At 38.7% G+C, this 23,231-nt stretch overlaps 2 protein-coding genes across 7 annotated transcripts in view; both read left to right on the forward strand.

Annotated features, from left to right (window-relative positions):
- The window catches only part of DHX40 (DEAH-box helicase 40), a 52,033-nt gene extending 44,770 nt beyond the window's left edge, over positions 1–7,263 (forward strand). For all 3 annotated transcript variants that reach the window (XM_027087239.1, XM_027087242.1, XM_027087240.1), the window contains 3 exons: positions 3,982–4,051; positions 4,357–4,585; positions 5,978–7,263. In XM_027087239.1, the coding sequence (XP_026943040.1) occupies positions 3,982–4,051; positions 4,357–4,585; positions 5,978–6,117 (439 nt within the window). In that variant the 3' untranslated portion in view covers positions 6,118–7,263. The remainder of the gene's footprint in view (positions 1–3,981; positions 4,052–4,356; positions 4,586–5,977) is intronic.
- A 10,590-nt stretch (positions 7,264–17,853) lies between these two features.
- The window catches only part of CLTC (clathrin heavy chain), a 65,944-nt gene continuing 60,566 nt past the window's right edge, over positions 17,854–23,231 (forward strand). For 2 of the 4 annotated variants that reach the window (XM_027087246.1, XM_027087243.1), the window contains exon 1: positions 17,944–18,340. In XM_027087246.1, the coding sequence (XP_026943047.1) occupies positions 18,299–18,340 (42 nt within the window). In that variant the 5' untranslated portion in view covers positions 17,944–18,298. Of the gene's footprint in view, positions 18,341–23,231 lie in introns of all 4 variants that reach the window. The other 2 variants (XM_027087244.1, XM_027087245.1) reach the window with 2 other exon arrangements.

Raw genomic sequence — 23,231 nt, forward strand, 5'->3', positions numbered from 1 at the left:
GGAAATGCTTCAGTTTTTCACCACTGAGAATGATGTTTGCTGTGGGTTTGTTGTATATGGCCTTTATTATGTTGAGGTAGGCTCCCTCTGTGCCCACTTTCTGGAGAGTTTTTATCATAAATGGGTGTTGAATTTTGTCAAAAGCTTTTTCTGCATCTTTTGGGGTGATCATATGGTTTTTACTTTTCAGTTTGTTAGTATGATGTATCACACTGATTGTTTTGCCTATATCGAAGAATCCTTGCATCCCTGGGATAAATCCCACTTGATCATGGTGTATGATCCTTTTAATGTGTTGTTGGATTCTGTTTGCTGGTATTTTGTTGAGGATTGTTGCATCTGTGTTCATCAGTGATATTGGCCTGTAGTTTTCATTCTTTGTGACATCTTTGTCTGGTTTTGGTATCAGGGTGATGGTGGCCTCATAGAATGAGTTTGGGAGTGTTCCTTCCTCTGCAGTTTTTTGGAAGAGTTTGAAGAGGTTGGGTGTTAGCTCTACTCTAAATGTTTGATAGAATTCATCTGTGAAGGCATCTGGTCCTGGACTTTTGTTTGTTGGAAGATTTTTAATCACAGTTTCAATTTCATTACTTGTGATTGATCTGTTCATATTTTCTGTTTCTTCCAGGTTCAGTCTTGGAAGGTTATACCTTTCTAAGAATTTGTCCATTTCTTCCAGGTTGTCCATTTTATTGGCATAGAGTTGCTTGTAGTAGTCTCTTAGGATGCTTTGTATTTCTGTGGTGTCTGTTCTCCTTTTCCATTTCTAATTTTATTGATTTGAGCCCTCTCCCTCTTTTTCATGATGAATCTGGGTAATGGTTTATCAATTTTGTTTATCTTCTCAAAGAACCAGCTTTTAGTTTTATTGATCTTTGCTATTGTTTTCTTTGTTTCTGTTTCATTGATTTCTTTCCTTCTGCTAACTTTGGGTTTTGTTTGTTCTTCTTTCTGTAATTCCTTTAGTATGGTTAGATTGTTTGAGATTTTTCCTGTTTCTTGAGATAGGCTTGTATTGGTATAAACTTCCCTCTTAGAACTGCTTTTGCCGCATCCCATAGGTTTTGGATCATCGTGTTTTCACTGTCCTTTGTCTCTAGGTATTTTTTGATTTCCTCTCTGATTTCTTCAGTGATCTCTTGGTTATTTAGCAACATGTTATTTAGCCTCCATGTGTTTGTGTTTTTTACGTTTTTTTCCCCTGTAATTGATTTCTAATCTCATAGCGTTGTGGTCAGAAAAGATGTTTGATATGATTTCAGTTTTCTTAAATTCACTGAGGCTTGATTTGTGACCCAAAATGTGATCTATCCTGGAGAATGTTACGTGCACACTTGAGAAGAAAGTGTAATCTGCTGTTTTTGGATGGAATGTGCTATAAATATCAATTAAATCTATCTGGTCTGTTGTGTCATTTAAAGCTTGTGTTTCCTTATTAATTTTCTGTTCAGATGATCTGTCCATTGGTGTAAGTGAGGTGTCAAAGTGCCCCACTATTATTGTGTTACTGTCGATTTCCTCTTTTATGGCTGTTAGCAGTTGCCTTATGTATTGAGGTGCTCCTATGTTGGGTGCATATATATTTATAATTGTTATATCTTCTTGGATTGATCCCTTGATCATTATGTAGTGTCTTTCCTTGTCTCTTGTAACATTCTTTATTTTAAAGTCTGTTTTATCTGGTATGAGTATTGCTATTCCAGCTTTCTTTTGATTTCCATTTGCATGGAATATCTTTTTCCACCCCCTCACTTTCAGTCTGTATGTGTCCCTAGGTCTGAAGTGGGTCTCTTGTAGACAGCATATATATGGGTCTTGTTTTGGTATCCATTCAGCGAGCCTGTGTCTTTTGGTTGGAGCATTTAATCCATTCATGTTTAAGGTAATTATCGATATGTATGTTCCTGTTAACCATTTTCTTAATTGTTATGGGTTTGTTTGTGTAGGTCCTTTTCTTCTCTTGTGTTTCTCACTTGGAGAAGTTTCCTTTAGCGTTTGTTGCATAGCTGGTTTGGTGGTGCTGAATTCTCTTAGCTTTTGCTTGTCTGTAAAGCTTTTGATTTCTCCATCGAATCTGAATGAGATCCTTGCCAGATAGAGTAATCTTGGTTGTAGGCTCTTCTCTTTCATCACAGTCATGCCACTCCCTTTTGGCTTGTAGAGTTTCTGCTGAGAAATCAGCTGTTAACCTTATGCGAGTTCCCTTGTATGTTATTTTTCGTTTTTCCCTTGCTGCTTTCAATAATTTTTCTTTGTCTTTAATTTTTACCAGTTTGATTGCTATGTGTCTTGGTGTGTCTGTCCTTGGGTTTGTCCTGTATGGGACTCTGAGCTTCCTGGACTTGGGTGGCTATTTCCTTTCCCACGTTAGGGAAGTTTTCGACTATTATCTCTTCAAATATTTTCTCGGGTCCTTTCTCTCTCTCTCTCCTTCTGGGACCCCTATAATGCGAATGTTTTTGTGTTTAATGTTGTCCCAGAGGTCTCTTAGGCTGTCTTCATTTCTTTTCATTCTTGTTTCTTTTTCTGTTCCATGGCAGTGAATTCCATCATTCTGTCTTCCAGTTCACTTATCCGTTCTTCTGCCTCAGTTATTCTGCTATTGATTCCTTCTAGTGTGTTTTTCATTTCAGTTATTGTATTGTTCATATCTGTTTGTTTGTTCTTTAATTCTTCTAGGTCTTTGTTAAACATTTCTTGCATCTTCTTGATCTTTGCCTCCATTCTTTTTCTGAGGTCCTGGATCATCTTCACTATCATTATTCTGAATTCTTTTTCTGGAAGGTTGCCTATCTCCACTTCATTTAGTTGTTTTTCTGGGGTTTTATCTTGTTCCTTAATCTGGTACATAGCCCTCTGCCTTTTCATCTTGTCCATCTTTCCGTGAATGTGGTTGTTGTTCCACAGGCTGCAGGACTGTAGTTCTTCTTGCTTCTGCTCTAATTATCGCATTTTAGAATAGTGAAAATTACCTATACCCTTGAAAGGAGATGTAGCATAATATAATGTGAAGAATACTGTATTTAAGTCAGAAGACCTATGTTTAGGACTTGCCTCATCATACATTAGCTCTTTGACTTGAGAAAGCTATCTAATTTATTTGAATCTCAGTTTTGAGCTTTTAATAAATTACCTGGCTCTCAAAACTCATAGGCTTATTTGAGGTTTTATTATGAAAGCATTTTGGAAATTCTCAAGCACAAATACCATATTATTGTTAATATTGCTATTTATTGACCAGAAATGTTTATACTTAATTAAAATGACTATTTAAGTTGTATCATTAGTTCTTTTTTTTTTTGGCTGCACCGCGCAGCTTGTGGAGTTTTAGTTCCCCAACCAGGGATCAAACCCAGGCCCTTGGCAGTGAGAGCACAGAGTCCTAACCACTGGACTGCCAGGGAATTCCCTGTATCATTAGTTTTAAGATGAATTGGTAGAGGGGACTTCCCTGGTGGCGCAGTGGTTAAGAATCTGCCTGCCAATGCAGGAGACACTGGTTTGAGCCCTGGTCTGGGAAGATCCCACATGTCGCAGAGCAACTAAGCCCGTGTGCCACAACTACTGAGCCTGCGCTCTAGAGCCCATGAGCCACAACTACTGAGCCCATGTGCCACAACTACTAAAGCCCACACACCTAGAGCCTGTGCTCTGCAACAAGAGAAGCCACCGCGATGAGAAGCACGTGCCCACAGCAAAGAGTAGCCCCCACTCGCCGCAACTTGAGAAAACCTGCGCGGAGCAATGAAAACCCAACGCAGCCAAAAATTAATTAATTAATTAATTAAGAAAAAAAGATCAATTGGTAGAGAAGTTATAGTGACAGTTGAATAAATATAAACCTCTGCTTATAGCAATCTTTGTAGTAGAACATATAATTTTTCATCGTTAGTGCTCTACAGTGAAACTTATTTAGTGCTCTAAACTTATTTCATTGCTTTTACTGTTCTTGTCTTTATCCTTTGGTTTTTTGGTTCTTAGGTCTGTTGGGAGAACGTTTTGCACAATGGATGGGCGTGGAAGCCCAGTTCACATTCATCCTTCCTCAGCAGTAAGTACCTTGTTTTTAATAAAAGGAAGAAATTTCTTCCTTTTGTAAAGGAAGGTGTAGGAATTTCTTCCTTTTGTAAAGGTATAGGAATAAATAATATACAGATGTCTTCTACTTTTCTCTTTTGAGGATAAGTTTAGCATATATCTATATTACATAAAGGTATTGGTTGGCCTATGCCTCCTGTTTGATTGAAGAATATAGAAATTAATTCAGAAGAGTTTGGGCTGTTGGTATTTGGTTGGTCTAATGTGCAATAAGGCAGGTTATTGAATTATCATCCTTAAATGAATTCTTTTGTGTAGCTTCATGAACAGGAAACCAAACTTGAATGGATCATTTTCCATGAGGTATTAGTTACCACCAAAGTCTACGCAAGAATTGTGTGTCCAATCCGTTATGAATGGGTGAGAGACTTGTTACCCAAGTTGCATGAATTTAATGCACATGATTTGAGCAGTGTGGCCCGACGTGAAATGAGAGAAGATGCAAGAAGGAGGTGGACCAATAAGGAAAATGTAAAGCATCTAAAGGGTGAGTGAATCGCTTGTTCTAGAGCATGTGTCCAAATTCTCATATAATTACAGAAAAACTGTTACAGAGCTTAGATTCTGGCTCTGTCTCCTCAGAAAAGCAAAGAGTTGTCATGAGTCTCAGACTTACTTTGACTTCCTTCTTTCCTTCCAGTTAATCATGTTTTCCTTAACCCCTCTGTTCAACAACATTATTATTATTATTATTTTAATTATTATTATTATTATTTTTTGCATTTCTCGGGCCTCTCACTTGTTGTGGCCTCTCCCATTGCGGAGTATAGGCTCCGGACGCGCAGGGCCAGCGGCCACGGCTCACGAGCCTAGCCGCTCCATGGCATGTGGGATCTTCCTGGACCGGGGCACGAACCCGTGTCCCCTGCATTGGCAGGCAGACTCTCAACCACTGCGCCACCAGGGAAGCCCCAACAACATTATTAATAACAATATCTATAGAACTTTTTTGCCACATGCTAACAACTTGCATTACCCCATTAAATATTCACAATAACTCTGTGAAGTAACTGCATATCCCTACTTTATAGATGAGGAAATACTTAGCAGTATACAATAATTTGCTGAAAATCCCAAAGCTAATATTTGGTGAATCTGGATTTTGAATCCAAGGAATTTGACTCTGTGGCCTCTACTCTTAACTATTATGCCATATTGCTTCCCAGTAGTGCTTTACTATTTTTATTTTGTTTATAAAATTTTGTGAATTATTACTGCAGAACATCCTTTTTTTTTTTTTCAGGAGATTTTTCCTTGAAATGTTAGGTCCCTAGTTGTGAGGCATAAACTGTTGTGGTACTGAACTAGGACAGAAAGCTTAATTCTCAGCTCACAAATAAAAAGAGCTTTTCAGTAAAGCTTTTTGAGGCTGATTGATGGAGCAAATTGTATTATCCTTATTTAACATCACTGAGAAATAGAATGGTGGGGAATTTTGCCCAAGGTCATTGGAAATGTTAACTACTCTGTTTTGTTGTAGTGTATAACCACACTACATGTTTGACTTAGGGTCAATTTTTCTGACTCCTCAGACCTCTATGCTCTTACTTTATTTATTTATTCATTCATTCATTTGGCTGCCCCAGGTCTTAGTTGTGGCACGCAGGATCTTTTTAGTTGCAGCATGTGGGATCTAGTTCCCTGATCAGGGATTGAACCCCCTGCACTGGGTGTGCAGTCTTAGCCACTGGACCACTTGGGAAGTCCTTTTATGCTCTTATTTTTATCCATCAATTATATCATTTCTTTTGAAAGGGCAAAATTTAATTTCCTTCTTTTCCCCTTAACATTAAAAAATCAGAGCATCTCTTTCTCTTAACGTTTCTAATACTGAAACTCAAAACTAAAATTTTATTGGATTAATTTGTAATGTTTTCAGATGGAATACCAAAAGAAGTCCTAAAGAAAATGCAAAGAAGAAATGATGATAAATCCATATCAGACGCACGTGCTCGTTTCCTTGAGAGAAAGCAGCAGAGGTCCCAGGATCACAGTGACACCCTGAAGGAAACAGGCTAAGCAGTGAACCCTCCAATCCAGGAAGTAGGAAAAGCAGCCAGAAAATGTGCTTCTGCTTTGCCATTTATGTCAGACAGCACTACCAAGAGGAAGTGGTCAGCAGCTGTTTTTAGCATACGAGTTAAAAGCAAATCAAAGCTCATCAGTACCAATAAATGGAATTTTCAAAGAAAAGATTGAGCTGCCATAGTCATAGGAAATGATATATGAAACCAATGAAAGACAATATATGTGATATTTTCCTCACTTCAATTTTGCTGGCCTTAACTGGTATCAAATGCTGTCAGTGAGATATTTTCAAAGAACATTGAATTGTATTTAATCAGCGTGTATTCCATTTGCATTGAAGCATTAAAAATTATTTTCCTTAAATCTCTTTAAGGCCTTCTTGTTGCTATTAGAATAGTATTATATCAGGTTATCAGGTATGTGACCATTTCCTTCTGAAGGCTGAACATAAAAGAGGTTTTTACTGAGCAATACTTAGATGTCTAACCGTTTAATTGCTACAGAGCTTTATAGATACTTAGAGAAAAGACTTAATCAATTAGTAAATAAGAAAATTGCCTATGGCAAGATTCTTTGTTGAATTAATATTAATCCTTAAGTTGATTTTTCTGGGATTATACAAATTCCTTTTTATATAAAAGTATATTGTTTAAAACAGTAGCTATAGCCATTAACCAAAGGACAGATGATATATATATGTTCTTTTTTTAGCTGTCCCTACATACTTGTATCAGCACCATGTATGTAGGTGTGACAGTGTTTCAAACAGCCCTTCCACCTGGCCTACTCTCTTGCCTCCAGCTGCTTGGGTAGGACCATTTAAACATCTATTACGCCGATCTTGAAATGGGATTTTCAAAGCAGCCAACACTGCATCACCAGTGTTTCAAATTGGAACCTTGAGGCTAGTTAGTATCACACTCAGGCCACACTCAGCACTTGTCCACTCTGTTGTTTACTGCCTTGTATTCTAGTTATTTGTGTATTTGTCTGTCTCCCCCACTAGATTATACGCTCCTTGTGGGCAGGGACTATGTCTTTTTCATCTTTGTATCTTTCATGGCACCTAGCACAGTGCTTTGCACATAGTAGTCAATGTTTGTTAAATAAAGCTATTAGTGTCGTTCAAATTCAAAAGGCAGTATAATGTGTGTTTTTAGATATTTTCTGTAAAATTTAAGAATTTAAAATTTTAATAGATAACTCACTCTTTCGCAGTTACTTCCTTTGGCATCTAAACAATTTTCTGTTCAATATTAGAAACTTGAAGTCTTTATTGAAAAATCACATGAGGACCCAAATCCATGTTTGTTCTTGAAGTAAGGTGAGTGGTGATGGTTTCTTGGAACATTCCTAGCATTGTTAATTTGTTCTTCTAACCTTCAGTGCTCAAGACACTGTTTCAGCACATTAGTCCTATCAGTTTCTCTTCCCAGGTATGTATCAGTGCATTTCCTTAGACGTGGTGGGGGTGTATGTGGATTCTTGGAATTACAGCTCTTTTATTTCAGTAAGATTTTATTAAGCACACATTCTAAATCTATAGTCTATATCTATAATTTCATCAGTTTTCCCAATCATGTCCTTTATAGCATTTTCCCCCAGTTCAGGATCCAGTCAAGAATCGTGTATTGTATTTAATCTCCTTTAATCTAGAAAAGGTCTTCTGTCTTTGTCTTTCGCATTTAACATTTTTTAAAATTGAAGTGTAGGGAATTTGGGATTAACAGACACACACTACTATATATAAAGTAGGTAAACAATAAGGACCTGCTGTATAGCACAGGGAACTATATTCAGTATCTTATAATAACCTATAATGGAAAAGAATGTGAAAAAGAATATATATGTATGTATATATAGTTGAATTACTTTGCTGTACACCTGAAACATTGTAAATCAACTATACTTCAATTAAAAAATAATTTAAAAAGTAAACTGGAGTAAATTGACCTACAACACTGTGTTATTTCCAGGTGCACAACACAGTGATTTGATATTTCTATACATTGCCAAATGATCATCACAATAAGTCTAGTTACCATCTGTCACCATACATAGATATTACAATATTATTGACTGTATTCCCCATGCTGTACATTTCATCCCGATGACTCATTTATTTTGTACTCTGAAGGTACAGACCTGAAGAGTGTACCTCTTGGTCTCCCTCACCTATTTCACTCATCCCCCTACTCCTCCTTCTCCTCTGGCAGCCACCTGTTTGTTCTCTGTATCTATGGCTCTTTCTGTTTTATGTTTGTTCATTTGTTTTATTTTTCAGATTCCACATATAAGTAAAATCATACGGTATTTGTCGTTCTCTGACTTATTTCACTTAGCATAATACCCTCTAGGTCCATTCATGTTGTTGCAAATGGAAAGGTTTCTTTTTTTTTTTTTTTTATGGCTAATACTCCATTGTAAATATATATACCACATCTTCTTAATCCATTCATCCATCAATAGATACTTAGGTTGCTTCCATATCTTGGCTATTATAAACAATGCTGCAATGAACATAGGGTTGCATATAGTTTTTCAAATTAGTGTTTTCTTCAGAAAAATACCCAGAAGTGGAATTGCTAGGTGTATGGCAGTTCTATTTTTAATTTATTGAGGAACCTCCATCCTGTTTTCCATAGTGGCTGTACCAACTTACATTCCCACCAACAGTGTACAAGGGTTCCCTTTTCTCCATGTCCTTGCCTACATGTATTTTTTGTCTTTCACATTTAACATTTGAATTACAGTTTTGACATTTTTTAATAATACAGGTTAGTTATTTTATAGTATATCCTCAATTTGGATTTCTCTAATGTTTTCCTCATGGTTTTGCATTTGTGACTGGAATACTGCATAAGTGATACAGTGTCTTTCCCAAGGCATTAAATCTGGAGGTACATGGTATTTGCCCCTTATTGCTGATATTAATTTTGATTAATTGGTTAGGGTGTTTTTGATTTCTTCAGTCTAGTTACTCTCTTTTTTATTATTATTAATTAATTTATTTTTGGCTGCGTTGGGTCTTTGTTGCTGCACTCAGGCCCTCTCTAGTTGTGGTGAGTGGGGGGGGGCCATTCGTCGTTGCAGTGCACAGGCCTCTCATTGTGGTGGCTTCTCTTGTTGTGGAGCACGGGCTCTAGGTGCGTGGGCTTCAGTAGTTGTGGCACGCGGGCTCAGTAGTTGTGGCACACAGGCTTAGTGGCTCCATGGCATGTGGGATCTTCCTGGACCAGGCCTCGAACCTGTGTCCCCTGCATTGGCGAGCGGATTCTTAACAACTGTGCCACCAGGGAAGTCCCAAGTCTAGTTATTCTTATAATTAATAAGTAATTTGTGGGAGGGATACTTTGAGATTATGTGAAATAGCCTGTTCCTTATAAATTATTACCCTCTGTTTTTATCATCAACTGATGATTCTTGCCTGAATCAGTTTATTCTTATGGTTGCAAAATGGTGCTTTTTTTTTTTTCCTATACAGGTGATCCTTGAACAACATGGGTTTGAACTGCGTGGGTCCAATTATATGTTTTTTATTTTTTTCAATGAATACGTAGTATAGTATTGTACTACATGATCTGTGGTTGATTGAATCTGAGGATGCAAAACCATTGATATGGAGGTCTGACTGTAAAGTTATACGACGATTTTCGAATACTGGGAGGGTGGGCACCCCTAAACACCGAGTTGTTGAAGGGTCAACTGTATTTATTTGTTGACATTATATTGTAAGGAAGAGCTTTCCTCGAAGAAGAATTTCCAATAAACACTTGGTTGCTAGGAACAGCATAAATCAAGACAGAGAATTAGAAAGCCCAGGGGGTATTTGAGAGGGGTGGCAAACAGTCTAGTTTATTTGGTGCATTGAGCATAAATAGAATAATAGGTTGAAAATATTGGTTGAGGACAGATTATGGAAGGCTTTGAAAGCCAAACTATGGAATTTGGACTTACTTTGTACTATATATGAATTTGTTGGAGGGGAATGTCATCATTACATTTCTAAGGTAATTGTGACAATGGTATTTTTTTGTTTTTTTAATAAATTTATTTTATTTACTTATTTTTGGCTGTGGTGGGTCTTCGCTGCTGCGCGCGGGCTTTCTATAGTTGTGGCGAGCGGGGGCTACTCTTCGTTGCAGTGTGCGGGCTTCTCATTGCGGAGCACGGGCTCTAGGCACACGGGCTTCAGTAGTTGCAGCATGCGGGCTCAGTAGTTGTGGCTCATGGGCTCTAGAGCACAGGCTTAGTAGTTGGGGCACACGGGCTCAGTAGTTGTGGCTCACGGGCTCTAGAGCACAGGCTCAGTAGTTGTGGCGCATGGGCTTAGTTGCTCCACGGCATGTGGGATCTTCCCGGACCAGGGATCGAACCTGTGTCCCCTGCATTGGCAGGCGGATTCTCAACCACTGCGCCACCAGGGAAGCCCTGTGACAATGGTGTTGATAAGAAGAATTGATTTCTACTGAGAGGGCTGTGAGAAAAGTAGTATGGGAGGAATACTGGATCCAGTTAAGAAGGAGAAGGAGTCTTGGAGGAAAAGGTAGTGATTATGGAAAAGTCTGTTCTTAAAAGAATGATTCACCTTTAAATTACCAAATGAAACAAAAAGAAACAAATGAAGATGAATGTTATCACAGAAAAATGGTCAAAAGACATGGTCAGTCATTTTATAAAAGGAAACATTGAATGGTCAATAAATAAAATACTGAATCTTACTAGTAATTCGGGTAATGCAGTTGAAAATAAGTGAGATGCCATTCTTTTCCATCAGATTGGCAACAATTAATATATGCCTAAAAAGTGTTGTCATAGGATAAATTGCTCTTATTTTAGAGAACATTTTGGCAATATCTAGTAAAAGTGAAGATGTACACAACCTGTGACCCAGCAAGCCCAACTTTAAATTTATATCCTAGGAACTCTCTGAGAGTATATAAAATACTCTGTTTCTAGTAAAATTTGACTCCTATAGATTTAGAATCAGTTTGATGATTTATGTTACATACAGCATTTATAAAAATGTTATATACTTCATTGTTTCTAGCAGTAAAAAATTGAAAATTATATACATAGCTATCAATAGGGAAATGAAACTGAGATATGTTATTATGGTCGAATTCTTTACATCAGTGAAAGCGATTTTTGAGACTCCTGTTGCCTACTCTGCAGAACAGATGAACCACTTTACATTCCTAACAGCAATGTTGTAAAGTACCTGTCTTACTGTACTGTACTGTCTTACCTGTCTTGTGGTCCCTCAAAAATGTTTTCGTAATTATAGACAAAAAAGTGCCTCATTATTATGTTAATTTACATATTTAGATATTCAGCTCTTTTTCCTTAAATTGTCTACAAGAAATGAAATTAATGAAATTAACTGATTTGAATTTGATAGGGCCAGATAGTATTTTAGACTTTCAAGGCATACAGTCTCTGTTGCAGCTACTGTGCTGTTGTAGTATAAAAGTAGCCATAGACAGTACATAAACAAATGGATATGGATGTGTTCCAATAAAACTTTATGGACAATGAAATTTGAATTTCATATAATTTTCACATGTCAGGAAATATTCTTTTTTTTTTTTTTTGCGGTACGCGGGCCTCTCACTGCTGTGGCCTCTACCATTGCGGAGCACAGGCTCCGGACGCGCAGGCTCAGCGGCCATGGCTCACGGGCCCAGCCGCTCCGCGGCGTGTGGGATCTTCCCGGACCGGGGCACGAACCTGTGTCCCCTGCATTGGCAGGCGGACTCTCAACCACTGCGCCACCAGGGGAGCCCCAGGAAATATTCTTTTGATTTTATTTTTCACCACTTGCACTTTATTCCAGAAAAGCTACTTTTCACGAACCCATTCTAATTCAAATTATTTCAATTGAAAGAAAAGATCTTAATTTCAAGAAATACTGAAGTTTTTTGGTTTTTACTTTTTCTTTTATTTATTTATTTATGCATGCATGCATGCCACGCCACGAAGCTTGTGGGATCTTAGTTTCCTGACCAGGGATCGAACCCGGGGCACAGGAGCGAAAGCACCAAGTCCTAACCACTGGACCGCCAGGGAATTCCCAACTTTTTCTTTTCTTTATAGCAGAGCTGACAGGATTGAACATGTCAGGAATCAAAAAATTTAATTTGTAATCTGTATTCTCGCAAAGATTTTCAAAGTAACCTGTATTACTTGTTCGCTGCTCCTTTAACCTGAAAATATGAATAATATAAAACTCTTGTGGGGACTTCCCTGGTGGCACAGTGGTTAAGAATCTGCCTACCAATGCAGGGGACATGGGTTTGAGCCCTGGTCCGGGAAGATCCCACACGCCGCGGATCAACTAAGCCCGTGCGCCACAACTACTGAGCCTGCGCTCTAGAGCCCGCGTGCCACAACTACTGCAGCCCGTGTGCCTAGAGCCTATGCTCCTCAACAAAGAGAAGCCACCGCAATGAGAAGCCCGCACACCGCAACAAAGAGTGGCCCCTGCTCGCCGCAACTAGAGAAAGCCCGCGCACAGCAACAAACACCCAACTCAGCCAATAAATAAATAAGTAAATTTATATAAAAAAATAACTTGTGAAGCTATTGAAGATTTTTCAAAGAGAAGAATCATATTATTTGTCCAGATAAAATCTAAGATGTGTTTCTCAACCTAATATTACTTGGTTCTCAGCTAAATCATAAGAAGTAAGATGGGATAACCCAAAATACAGCCTAGCACAATTTGGTGCTTTTTGTATATGGTTGGTATTTATAAATGATTGTTGTGCTAACTCCAGGTGTGATTATTAACAACATAAGTTGGCCTGGGCTTCAAATTAAATAGGTAATATAGTTGATAAATGCTATAATAGCTTAAGAAGTAGGGTAAATAGATTTTAAGGTGAGTTTTTAAGTGAGGGTAGGACTTGGACTAGAATGAAAAAGGAGACAGAATTTGTGTGGTTGGAGAGAGGAATAAGAGATAAACAGTGGAAAGATTATCAGTGTCACCTTGAGAAGGGCTTTTAAAAAATGAAGCGTTTTGAGGTTTCCAATTCTGTAACTAGGGTTAACACTAAATAGGTCATATGAAGCATAATTTGAGTGCCACTCATTCTTGCAGATAGAAAAATTTGAAAGTCAGCTTGGACTGGGGTTTTCTTTTTACAGTGTGCAGCACTTATAGACTGCCATTGTGTGCTAGTTTGCTACTCCATCTAGTTCCCATTCAAGAAATGGTATTTTTAAGGCCTCTGCAGTAATGAAGAGTATAATCTTATCTCTATATCTGATCTGATGGCTTAGCTTGATAGACCCAAAATATGGAGACAATAAAGATCTGTCTTTATCAGGTTAGTTCTCACCCTGTGGAAAGCTTTATATTTGCGTGACCAACTTTATAAAGTGGCATAACCTAGAGACGTTTTCATGCCTTTTGGTGCTAATAGGGCTGGCTTAGAAAAGAAAAATAAAATTTAAATCAGTAAATATGTAGGAAAAAAATAAGGTCGGTGTATTTTTCATTACTGGAGTGTCATGGAATGAACAGTAATTATATGGTTGTATACTGTACAACATTAAACTCACAGTTATTTGGAATATGAGCAACAAGGAAAAGGAAGTAAACAGGCTTTGGGTTTGTTTTACATAATGCACTTTTATCAGCCATGACACATTGAGGTATAAGGCATTTAAAAAACAGTAATTTCTCGTGTGTCCTATATTTGGTACATATTGAGATCAGGCTAAATATACACTAGCAAGAGTAGTATACCAAAACTTCACAGTGATTAACCTGAGGCCTTTAAGATTCAGAATTTATTTCCCCATATAAAAATATTTTTTAAAGCCTTTCAAAAGATTTTAACATTAAGTATTTAACTTTTCATTGTTATGTACTGAAGTGTTTGTTGACCGAGTAAATGACATTTCCTTGACTTTGCTATTATTGAGTTAACGAAAACTTTGTTTACCAAATCTCAGTCCTTAATATTCTCTTCTGAGGAGTTGTTTATCACCATTACAAGGGTGCATAGGTGCACTGCTACTTGTAGAACTATCTATCCTTGGAGTGTGACAGAATTTTAAGATTGCTGACAGAACATGTTTGTTGTGGGTTCTACCCTGCTTTGGAGACAGTAATAACTCCAGGAGGTAAAAAGAGACAGTTCTACATATTTAGAAAGGGGGGGAAATAGCCCAAAACAATCATTCCCACATCCTGGCCCTCATGGCCCTTTCATTCTGTAGATCCTCTCAAGCTGCTTTTACCTTTTGTTTTTCCATTTGAAAGGGATGTTGTGACTAGCATCTGTTGATCAGTAGTGTTATAACTCTTCTGGTTTTTCTTTCCCCAAAGCTCTGTGTATCACTATATTTGAACCAACTTTCCTGAAATGACTTTTTAAGGTAATGTTATGAGCTACTTCATTCCTCTGCTGGGATCTGATTTAACCTTTAGAAAACATGGGAGGGGCCTATATAATATGCTAGATTCCAGATTGTATTTCCACAGGGCTAGTCTTGACTGTTCACTTGGAACATGCTTGATCCTGACACAGAATAGATTCACTACAGATCTTATTGCTGTCCATGACACATTATAAAACTTGTGTATATAAATTAGGTTTAGCACAAGCCTGAGCAGTGAGTGATAACTGAGTTTAAGTTAAGGTCCATTTCATACTAATATAAGACCGTGAAACTTTTCTTCTTGCTTTGTAAATGTTTTTTTTGGGTGAGCTTTGCCTATAATCAGTGCCTTGTACAGGACCAAAATAAAGTGGTTATTTATGTTGACTGATACCTGAGCCACTTATTGGCCTTTGATAGGGTCTTTATCTAATCCTGCTGGGATTCATATCAGTGGCCCTAGGGGGCTGAGATGTTTCTCAAAGATGCCGTTTAAATGGCAAAACCACTCATCTTATTTAGGTAATGCTAAAGTATATCCCTCTTGGTTTCATTAAAATCTGAACTTTAAATATTTGGTACAGTGGGTTGGGTTTAAACTTCTGCTTTAAAATTAATCTCTTAATGTCTGAGAAACGCCTTTACTTTGTGGCTTTTGCAATGCAGCTAGTTCACGCTGTTTTTAAAAGGTCAAGTTAAAAGGCAGGGGCCTTAAATCCAGGGTTGCTTGAAGATGAAAAACTACAGCGGAATCCTACAATGAAAAGTTTTTCTGATGTGTCATTCCCATTGGAGGATATATATATATGTACATATATGTAAAACAGGTCCTGGCATAAAATATAAAATTAGGGACACAATAAAGTTTTCTTGTATAGGTTTTGAGAAACTGGCATTCCTCAAAATAGCAGATGAGCAATGCAGTTTTTGCTAATGGCACTTGCTGTGACTCAGAGCAAGGACCTACTATTGAATATTCTGCTAAAAATACCTTCAAATTCAAAGAATTGGACGATTTATTAACATGGCTACTTTACTAAAACATTTTCTGAAACCAAAAGCCATGATGATAATACATTTATAGCCTTATTAAAAGACTTTGTCATAGTTGGATAACCTAATAAACCAGAAAACTTTTTTTTTTTTCCTACCTTCTCTAACTTAAGGTAGTGCCTGAAAACAAAGGCATTCAGTTACTGTTCAGGTAACCATTAACAATGATTCAGCCTTCTGGGCTTCTAAACCAAGTATTGACAACCTTTTGTCCTGCCTCTACACCTTTAGCAAAAGCAGTGTGCTACCATAAAAAGCTCTCTCATTACCTCAGCCAAAATCATTAATCTTTAAAAGGCATTGGTTTGGGTTTTGGGTTGGTTTTTTTTTTAACGTTTATCATCTAGTACATTTTTTTCTCTTGAAAATTTTTGGAGTTATTGATTTGAAGGAAAGTGTTCAAAATGAGCTGGTATACTGTAATCTATTTTTCTTCTCTCTAAATGATTCTGAAAACAACACATTCATTAGATTTCTGTGTGATGACACAGCAGTCACTCTCAGTGCAGTTTTGGTTAGATATTCCACATCAAATATCCAAGCTAAAATCAATTGCTTTGGGGATTCTCAACATCTTTAAAATTACAGGTCTGTCTGAAAATGCAAGACAGTTATTAAGAAAGAAAATTTTGGTGGCCAGTTCATAATATAGCTCTTGTAACCCAGATTCTGAGATTGGAAATGTAACTTGATTAAGCTATTGCTTTAACTGTAATAAAACAGTAACTCCTTTAGATTTTTAATTTAGAATTTGTATACTTCCAAAAAAGATTCAAAGTAGCTATACTATTAAAGTGGTATTAGAAAGGTCATTTCGAATGCTGCAGAATACAGAACATCTTCAAGTATTTGGCTTAACAAAACATAATGAAATTTTGCCAAGCATAAATATTCACTCTGATGACATGGTGGCAAGGCTTTTCTTTGCCCAACAGTCTCTGTCTGCTCTCTTAACTGCCAAAGATTCTCTCACCCTCGGTATGTGAGGTATACTTTGGGAAAAACATTAAAAGCAATTTAAATGATTAAGCAAATTCTCAGCAAAACTGCTTAACACACAAAATTATTGTATACCTAATAGAGTTTTCTGTTTAACTGGAAAGGTTACTAAAAATAATGTGTACTTGAATTCTTCCTCAGGATCTTTCTGGAACAGCAATCACATCTCTTTAAGATGAAAAGCATGGAACGAAATTCTTTTATGCTTTATTGTATTTGTGCTATTATGAAATATTATTACAGCTTATACTTTAGCAATAAAGTACTGGTAAGATTATTAATCGATAATGAATACCGTAGATACCTTAATGCTGTTAGAAGACACGATGCCCCCAGCTTTGAAGCGTTTGCATTCCCAAACACTGCTAGTTTACACTGTTGAGGAGGTCCCACTGAAATACAGCGCTAATAGTTAATCCCTTTCTCCAAGAGTGTACCTTAGCCACACCGAGGAAAAACATTAAGGTTTTACAAACCACCTTTAACCTAATTATCTAAATCTTTGAGGCTCATTAATTATTTGATATGGCTGGAAAAAAAATCCTGCTATAATTTTAGTCCAATTTTTTAGCGTATTTATGACACTCAAATTCTTCACCAAATTTCTCAGCTAGACCCATATATATGTACATCCGCCAAAATGTCCGCAGAAACGTTAAGAAAGGCTATCACAAGGCCAGTTTGAGATACCTCATAAATGGCCTTCACTGCCCTTTGAGTCAATTGTTTAACGTCCCAAGAGACTACTAGTTCTGTTAGAACCTAAGCGTCAGCTTCTCCAACCCTCAGAAGGGCGTGCGTAAGGACAGATAGGATTTTTTTCAGTGTTTCAGTGCCCCCCTCCCTGGGCTATAACAAACCACCCACCACAAGAGACTAGGCGGGGGAGGAGCGCTGCAGCCGGCTGCCAAGAGCGCTCTGCAGGGGGGCCGTTTCCCTGAGTCACGGAGAGGGCGGGAGGCTGGGCCCATCTGCCCACGCCACGTCCCCTTCGTAAGGGACTACGTTTAAATACGCAGGGCCCACTGGGAAAGGGAGCAGCACCGCCATTCCTCAAGGCGGCCCAACAGCCACCTCATTCCTAGGAGACGCCGCACTTCCCTAGAACTCGCTCTGCATTCCGGCAGCAATCAGCAGACCTTTCCTGACCAGCATCACGTGCACCCGGAAGTACGTGGGTGAGACCCAAAGCGCCCACGGAAATGACGTTGGTCGCCCCTAGTCGCATGATGTGGCAAAATGCGAAAAAAAAGGGGGGGGAGGGAAAAGCAGGCGGCTGGGGAAGGTGATGAGACAAAAAGTAGTCCCTCCGATTCCTCTATTTATCTCCGTGTCGCAGCAGTAAGCGAGGCCCTCAGCGCCCTGCGCCCCACGCTCCGAATTCCTGCGCTCCGATGCATCGCGGCGCTCCGTGGAGGAGTACATAAGGCGGAGGGGGTGAGGTGACCTGGGCGGAGTTCTGTCGCCAGGATCCTTCCGCAGGGCTAAACCGTTTCCGGAGTCTGCGCTGCGCCCGGTTCCGCCATTGCGGCTCTCGCGGACCCTGGAGCCTCCGCCCCCGACCTGAGCTCTTTCGTCTGCCTGCCAGTTTCCTGCGTCCCCGGAGACTCTCCTGCTGAGCCCAGCCTCCCCCCTCCCCCTTCTCCTCCTCTCCCTTGGAGAGCCCGGGCAGCCACTGCCCAACAGCCCCAGTGACAGGAGGAGACCATACACCCCCGACAGCGCCATGGCCCAGATTCTGCCAATTCGTTTTCAGGAGCATCTTCAGGTGCGGTGGGCCCGAGCTAGTGAGGGCTGTGGAGAGAGGGAGGTAGGAAGGAAGAAGCTGGAGTCTGAGCCCAAGCAAAAAGAGGAGAACCGGGGGGAGGGGGGATGGTGGTGGTGGTGGTATCGGTTCCTGGGGTAGATGGAGGATGGGGCACTATCTTGGAAAGCTTGAAGGGTTAAATGATGTGGGGCTTGGGTGGAAAGGAAGCGAGTCGGGGTGCATAGGGCAGTGAGGCCATACCTGGGTTTGAAGGCCTCTCTATCTTCGCTTCCTGGATGGCAAGAACTGCGTATAATAACCCTTCCACCCCGGTTTTATTCAGTTCATTCATTTGGGTACGTTGCGGGGCGTGGGGGGGGGGGGGCGTTCTCCCGCGTTTCTTCCGGAGCAAGAATTCTCTTCCCCTAGGGCAGCGCAGGCTGTCACCTCCCATTGCCCTCTTCCCTTTCCCCCATCGTGTCTGCACCCGGGAGTTGTGGCGCGGGTGGGTTGGGGAGAGGCAACCTTTTTTCTTCCTCCCTCTGCGGCTCTCAACGGGAAAGGCACCTTCCCCGGGCATGCGGAGAACGGCAGTGGCTCCTCTCTTGCCTTCCCCGAGGCAGTAGGAACTGGGAAGCTCACTGAAGGAAAAAAAAAGAGGATAGAATGGGGGAACGTATTTCTCAGGGCGGTGTCAATTTCAGAGTGCGTGGGGTCAGGGTTCCTAAGGGGACTCGCCTTTTTTCACTTTCTTGATGTCTCTGGGCATGGTGCGGCTTTTATCCCCTCTTCGGTTCTAGAAGGGAGAAAAGAGTTGTTCAGAGGTTATCTTTGGAGCAGCTAGTTGGTTTGGCGTGAGTACTTTCCTCAGGATTGCATGGAATTGAACGACCCCTGGGGATAGAGCACACCTGCCCTGAGATATGCAAGGTTATTTGGTCTGTAATTGGTTTCCTTTAGTAGGTTCTAGAGTTCTTCCCCATGGTGCATTATCCTGTAGGCAACAGACTGTCTTATCTGGCAGCTTGCCCGTAGCGGGCCCGGGCAGGTGATCATTGGAGGACTTGACTGAATTAAGTCTCTTCTAAGCTTCTGATTTTCCTGGTTCACCAATCTGGTTTTACTTTGGCTGAAATAATTTACTAATAAAGTATGCTTTCTTTCTAATTACCTCCTTAAAGAGGTCTGTCTCAGCTCAGTCATTTGAAGGACTAATTCGTAATGATAAGAGATGCCAGTGGTTTGACATGACACTAATACTAGTGGCCTCTTGGACACTTTACCATTGAAGGCTGTTTACTTTCTGACATTGTTATAACAATAAATAAATGTTAATTAAAAGGTTTAATATTCTGGCTATCAACATGATTTCATTTTTTTTACAGGTATCACCTTTGCTTGCATCAGCAAGGCTTCTTTGTCTTGAAATGTAATGAATTATAAATCTTTACTCAAAAAATGAGTTACGTAATGTACTTTATTCAGTCATTTTTGGTTTTCAGATAACTCATCTGATGTAATAGAACACTATTTTACAAAAGGTTAAAAGACATTGTGACAGAATGGACACAGAAGTTTTTGTTTATGCTCCATCCAAATTTGTATTGCTGTGGTTACTTCTGTTGAATGTGGAGTGTTAGGAAAATAACGTTTTTGAGTGTGAGGGGAAAACACAACCTTGTTCTGACACTAAAGTGCTTCTGGAATATAATCTTCCTGCAGACAAAAGTGTGTAAAATCATACACAAGAAAAGCAGTTATAGTTGCTGTTTACTTTACAAAACAGATATAGCCCACTAGTAAATCTTGTTTCTTGACTGTTGGTGGTTTGAGCAATAGTTTTCCATTTCTATTAATGAGGAGACAAGGTTGTTGAATAATCCCAAAGACTGGACTCCAACCATGTCACTGATTGAAGACAGATTTAATATGGGTCTGATTTCTAAGTGGTTCAGAGTTTTTGCAGACACTTGAGTGAAGCCATTTCCTTCTCAAATACTTGAAGAGTTGCATATAAAGTTGCTTTACAAATAAACTTGAAGAATTCAGTCATTCAGTTTTTGGAGTAGTATATATGCCATGACTAAGTTTAAGCGTGCTTTGGTGACTGTGTACTCAAGCTGATAATGATTAATTATTGTGCAGAGCCCCAGTCACCAACCTCTTCCAGGATAATATAATTCCTGACTTTTCATTTTTATTCCTTGCTGTATAAAAATTAATAAGGATTATTTTAATTGGCAACTTAGGTCTTTGACCTCTCAGCCCCTGCCAGTTTGCTAAGTAGCAGAAAACTTTCTGAAACACTTAGGATAAAAATTGGGAACAAGAATTGAGGAACTTGGTGTAGAGTTAACCTGTGAAATCTTCAAAGCGTGAACTGTAAATAAATTTATTTTTATACCATGGAACTACTTTGGCCAGCTGAAGGGTCTGTCATCAAGGACTCAGAAGTACATCAAATGAAGCTTAATATTTTAAGTTATAAAGGAGTTTTTATTTCTTTTTTAGGATGTTGAGGCTGATAGCAGTGAACAGATGAGTGCCTATTTGAGCAAGATTTTGCTAGGATTGCAGGTTCTGAAAAAAATCCTAGGCTACCTATAGTGTTGCCTGCAACTCTGATTTCTTGGCTTATTAAGTATCTTTATGCCAATTGACATATTCTGCTGTATTCCCGGGTTCTTTGGGTCTGAAATTAAGTCTCCCAACCCTGCTCTTTTCCCTTTGATCCATAAATGTGTTGTGCATTCAATGGTAGGGGTTCTTGCTATGATTATTTTAATTTGCAAAGAGAAAGCAATGCTGAGTATTACTGGGATATGTTATATGCTTAACCGTACTTCCTGGAAGAGGCATACTGCTTGGAATTATGTTGCAGTCTACTTTAGGAATAGCTTCAGAGTTTAAGATGTATCAAGGTTTTCAGAATTTTCCTAATGGTCAGTTTACTCAACTTAAAGGGGTGTGGCTAATTCTAGTGAATGTGCTTTCACTGTTTAGGAAATAATTTAAGGCCTGAAACTGTGTGTAGAATCACAATCATTTTCATTTTGGTGTGCAGTGAAATACATGATTTCAGGAACCTTAACTTAATGATATTTGAATTATATTTAACAGGATGTTTTTCTGTCTTTGTTACTGCGTGGCTTTTGCTTTTTGAGAGTTACTATCCAATAGAACTTTCTTCCATGATGAAAATTTATACTAGCTACATAGCCATATTGAGCACTTGAAATGTGGTTATTGTGACTGAGGGACTAAATTTTTACTTTTATTTCTTTTCAATTAATGTAAATGTAAATAGCTACATAAAGCTATTGACTACGACATGGGACTGCGCAATTACAGGCCATTCTGATGTGCTTTTTAAGAGTGAAGATTTATCTGGCCACCTATATTTATATGTTTAGAACATTTTGTTACTAAAATTAAAACATTCACTAATAGAAAGTGTTGGTTGAATACTGTCTCTTTTGGGAAGTGATTATGAACAGTGACTAGTGAATGGAAGGAGCAGCAGACTTTCTTGTGAGAGTCTGTTGTGTCCTATGAATGTGGCTGGGTGCTTCCACGTCTTCATCTAATTCCCCCAGATATCCTTCTTAAACAGTAGGAGAAAGTGAGACTCAAACTAGTGCCCTAGGGAACCTGTCAGAGTGGGATTTGAACCTAGGTCTTCTGACACTAAATATTTTGAAGAAAAATAATGATTGACCTTAAGAGGAGAAGTTATTAGTATCCTAGTGTGCTTTTTTATCTGTTGGACGTTTCCCTGAGAAGGTGACTTCTCTTCTGGTTTAACATGTGGTTAATGATGCCATATAGTAGACAGATCAGGGGTTTGGAGGTTGTTGAGACCAGTTCCATCCAGTAGAAAAATATGAGCCACATCTGTAATTTTACATTTTCTAGTGGCCATATTAAAAGTAAAAAACAGGTGAAATTAATGTCTCATTTAACTCAGTGTACCCCAAATGTTATAATTTCACCATGCAATCAGTATAAACTTTTCAGATGAGATATTTTACATTCCTTTTTGGGGGATACTGAATTTTCAAAATCTGCTGTGTATTTTACACTTAGAGCACATCTCAATTCAGACCCTATTTTCATTGGATATATTTGACCTGTATTTAGCTTTCATAAAATTTACAGTTGAAAAAGCAGGTTTGTACATGTACGTTGTTCCAAACATAAGTTTTCCATAATTGACTCGATTAACAGTTACTATTTAATTTTAATTAACTTAAAGTTGAATTACTATTTAATTTTAATTAACTTAAACTTGAAAATTGAGTCAGAGTAGCCACATTTGAAGTTCTCAGAACCACATGTGGCTTGTGAAATGTCGCTACAGTATTGGAGAAGGCAGGTTAAGACTAACCTCTTGCTCCTTTTTCTCTGTAAAATATGTGTACTACCTCACAAAGTTACCGTGAAGATCTGAGATCATGTATGTGAAAGTACTTGGTGTAGCATTTGAAGGGTATTAATTGTTGGCTATATAATTTTTGTCCAGTATATTCTATTCAGGTATCTATCTCTTAACCAGTGACAACATTTTATTTTGCAGATTTAAGACCTAGATTTTTATGGTTTATAAATATTTGGTACTCACCTGAGATTTGAATATTTACTATATACCAACAATTATGTTACACTCGGGACAAAGTGGTGAACAAAACTGACTGCAGCTTGCATTTGTGCTTGCATTGATTAGTTGGCAGAGGCTGTCCACACATAATTGTAACCATGGATGTTACTGAATGTTTGATATTGTGCAGGATTTAATACAAATATTCATATGACACAAAATTGATTCTGCTCTGAAACTGCTCAAAAGGAAGAAAAAATTTTAATTAATCTTTTATAATAGCCCGTGAGTGCTCACATGTGCCGTTGGTACATC

Source organism: Aethalodelphis obliquidens, unplaced genomic scaffold (assembly GCF_003676395.1).
Source record: "Aethalodelphis obliquidens isolate GAN/ISIS:26980383/991018 unplaced genomic scaffold, ASM367639v1 scaffold58, whole genome shotgun sequence".
Classification (NCBI taxonomy): domain Eukaryota; kingdom Metazoa; phylum Chordata; class Mammalia; order Artiodactyla; family Delphinidae; genus Aethalodelphis; species Aethalodelphis obliquidens.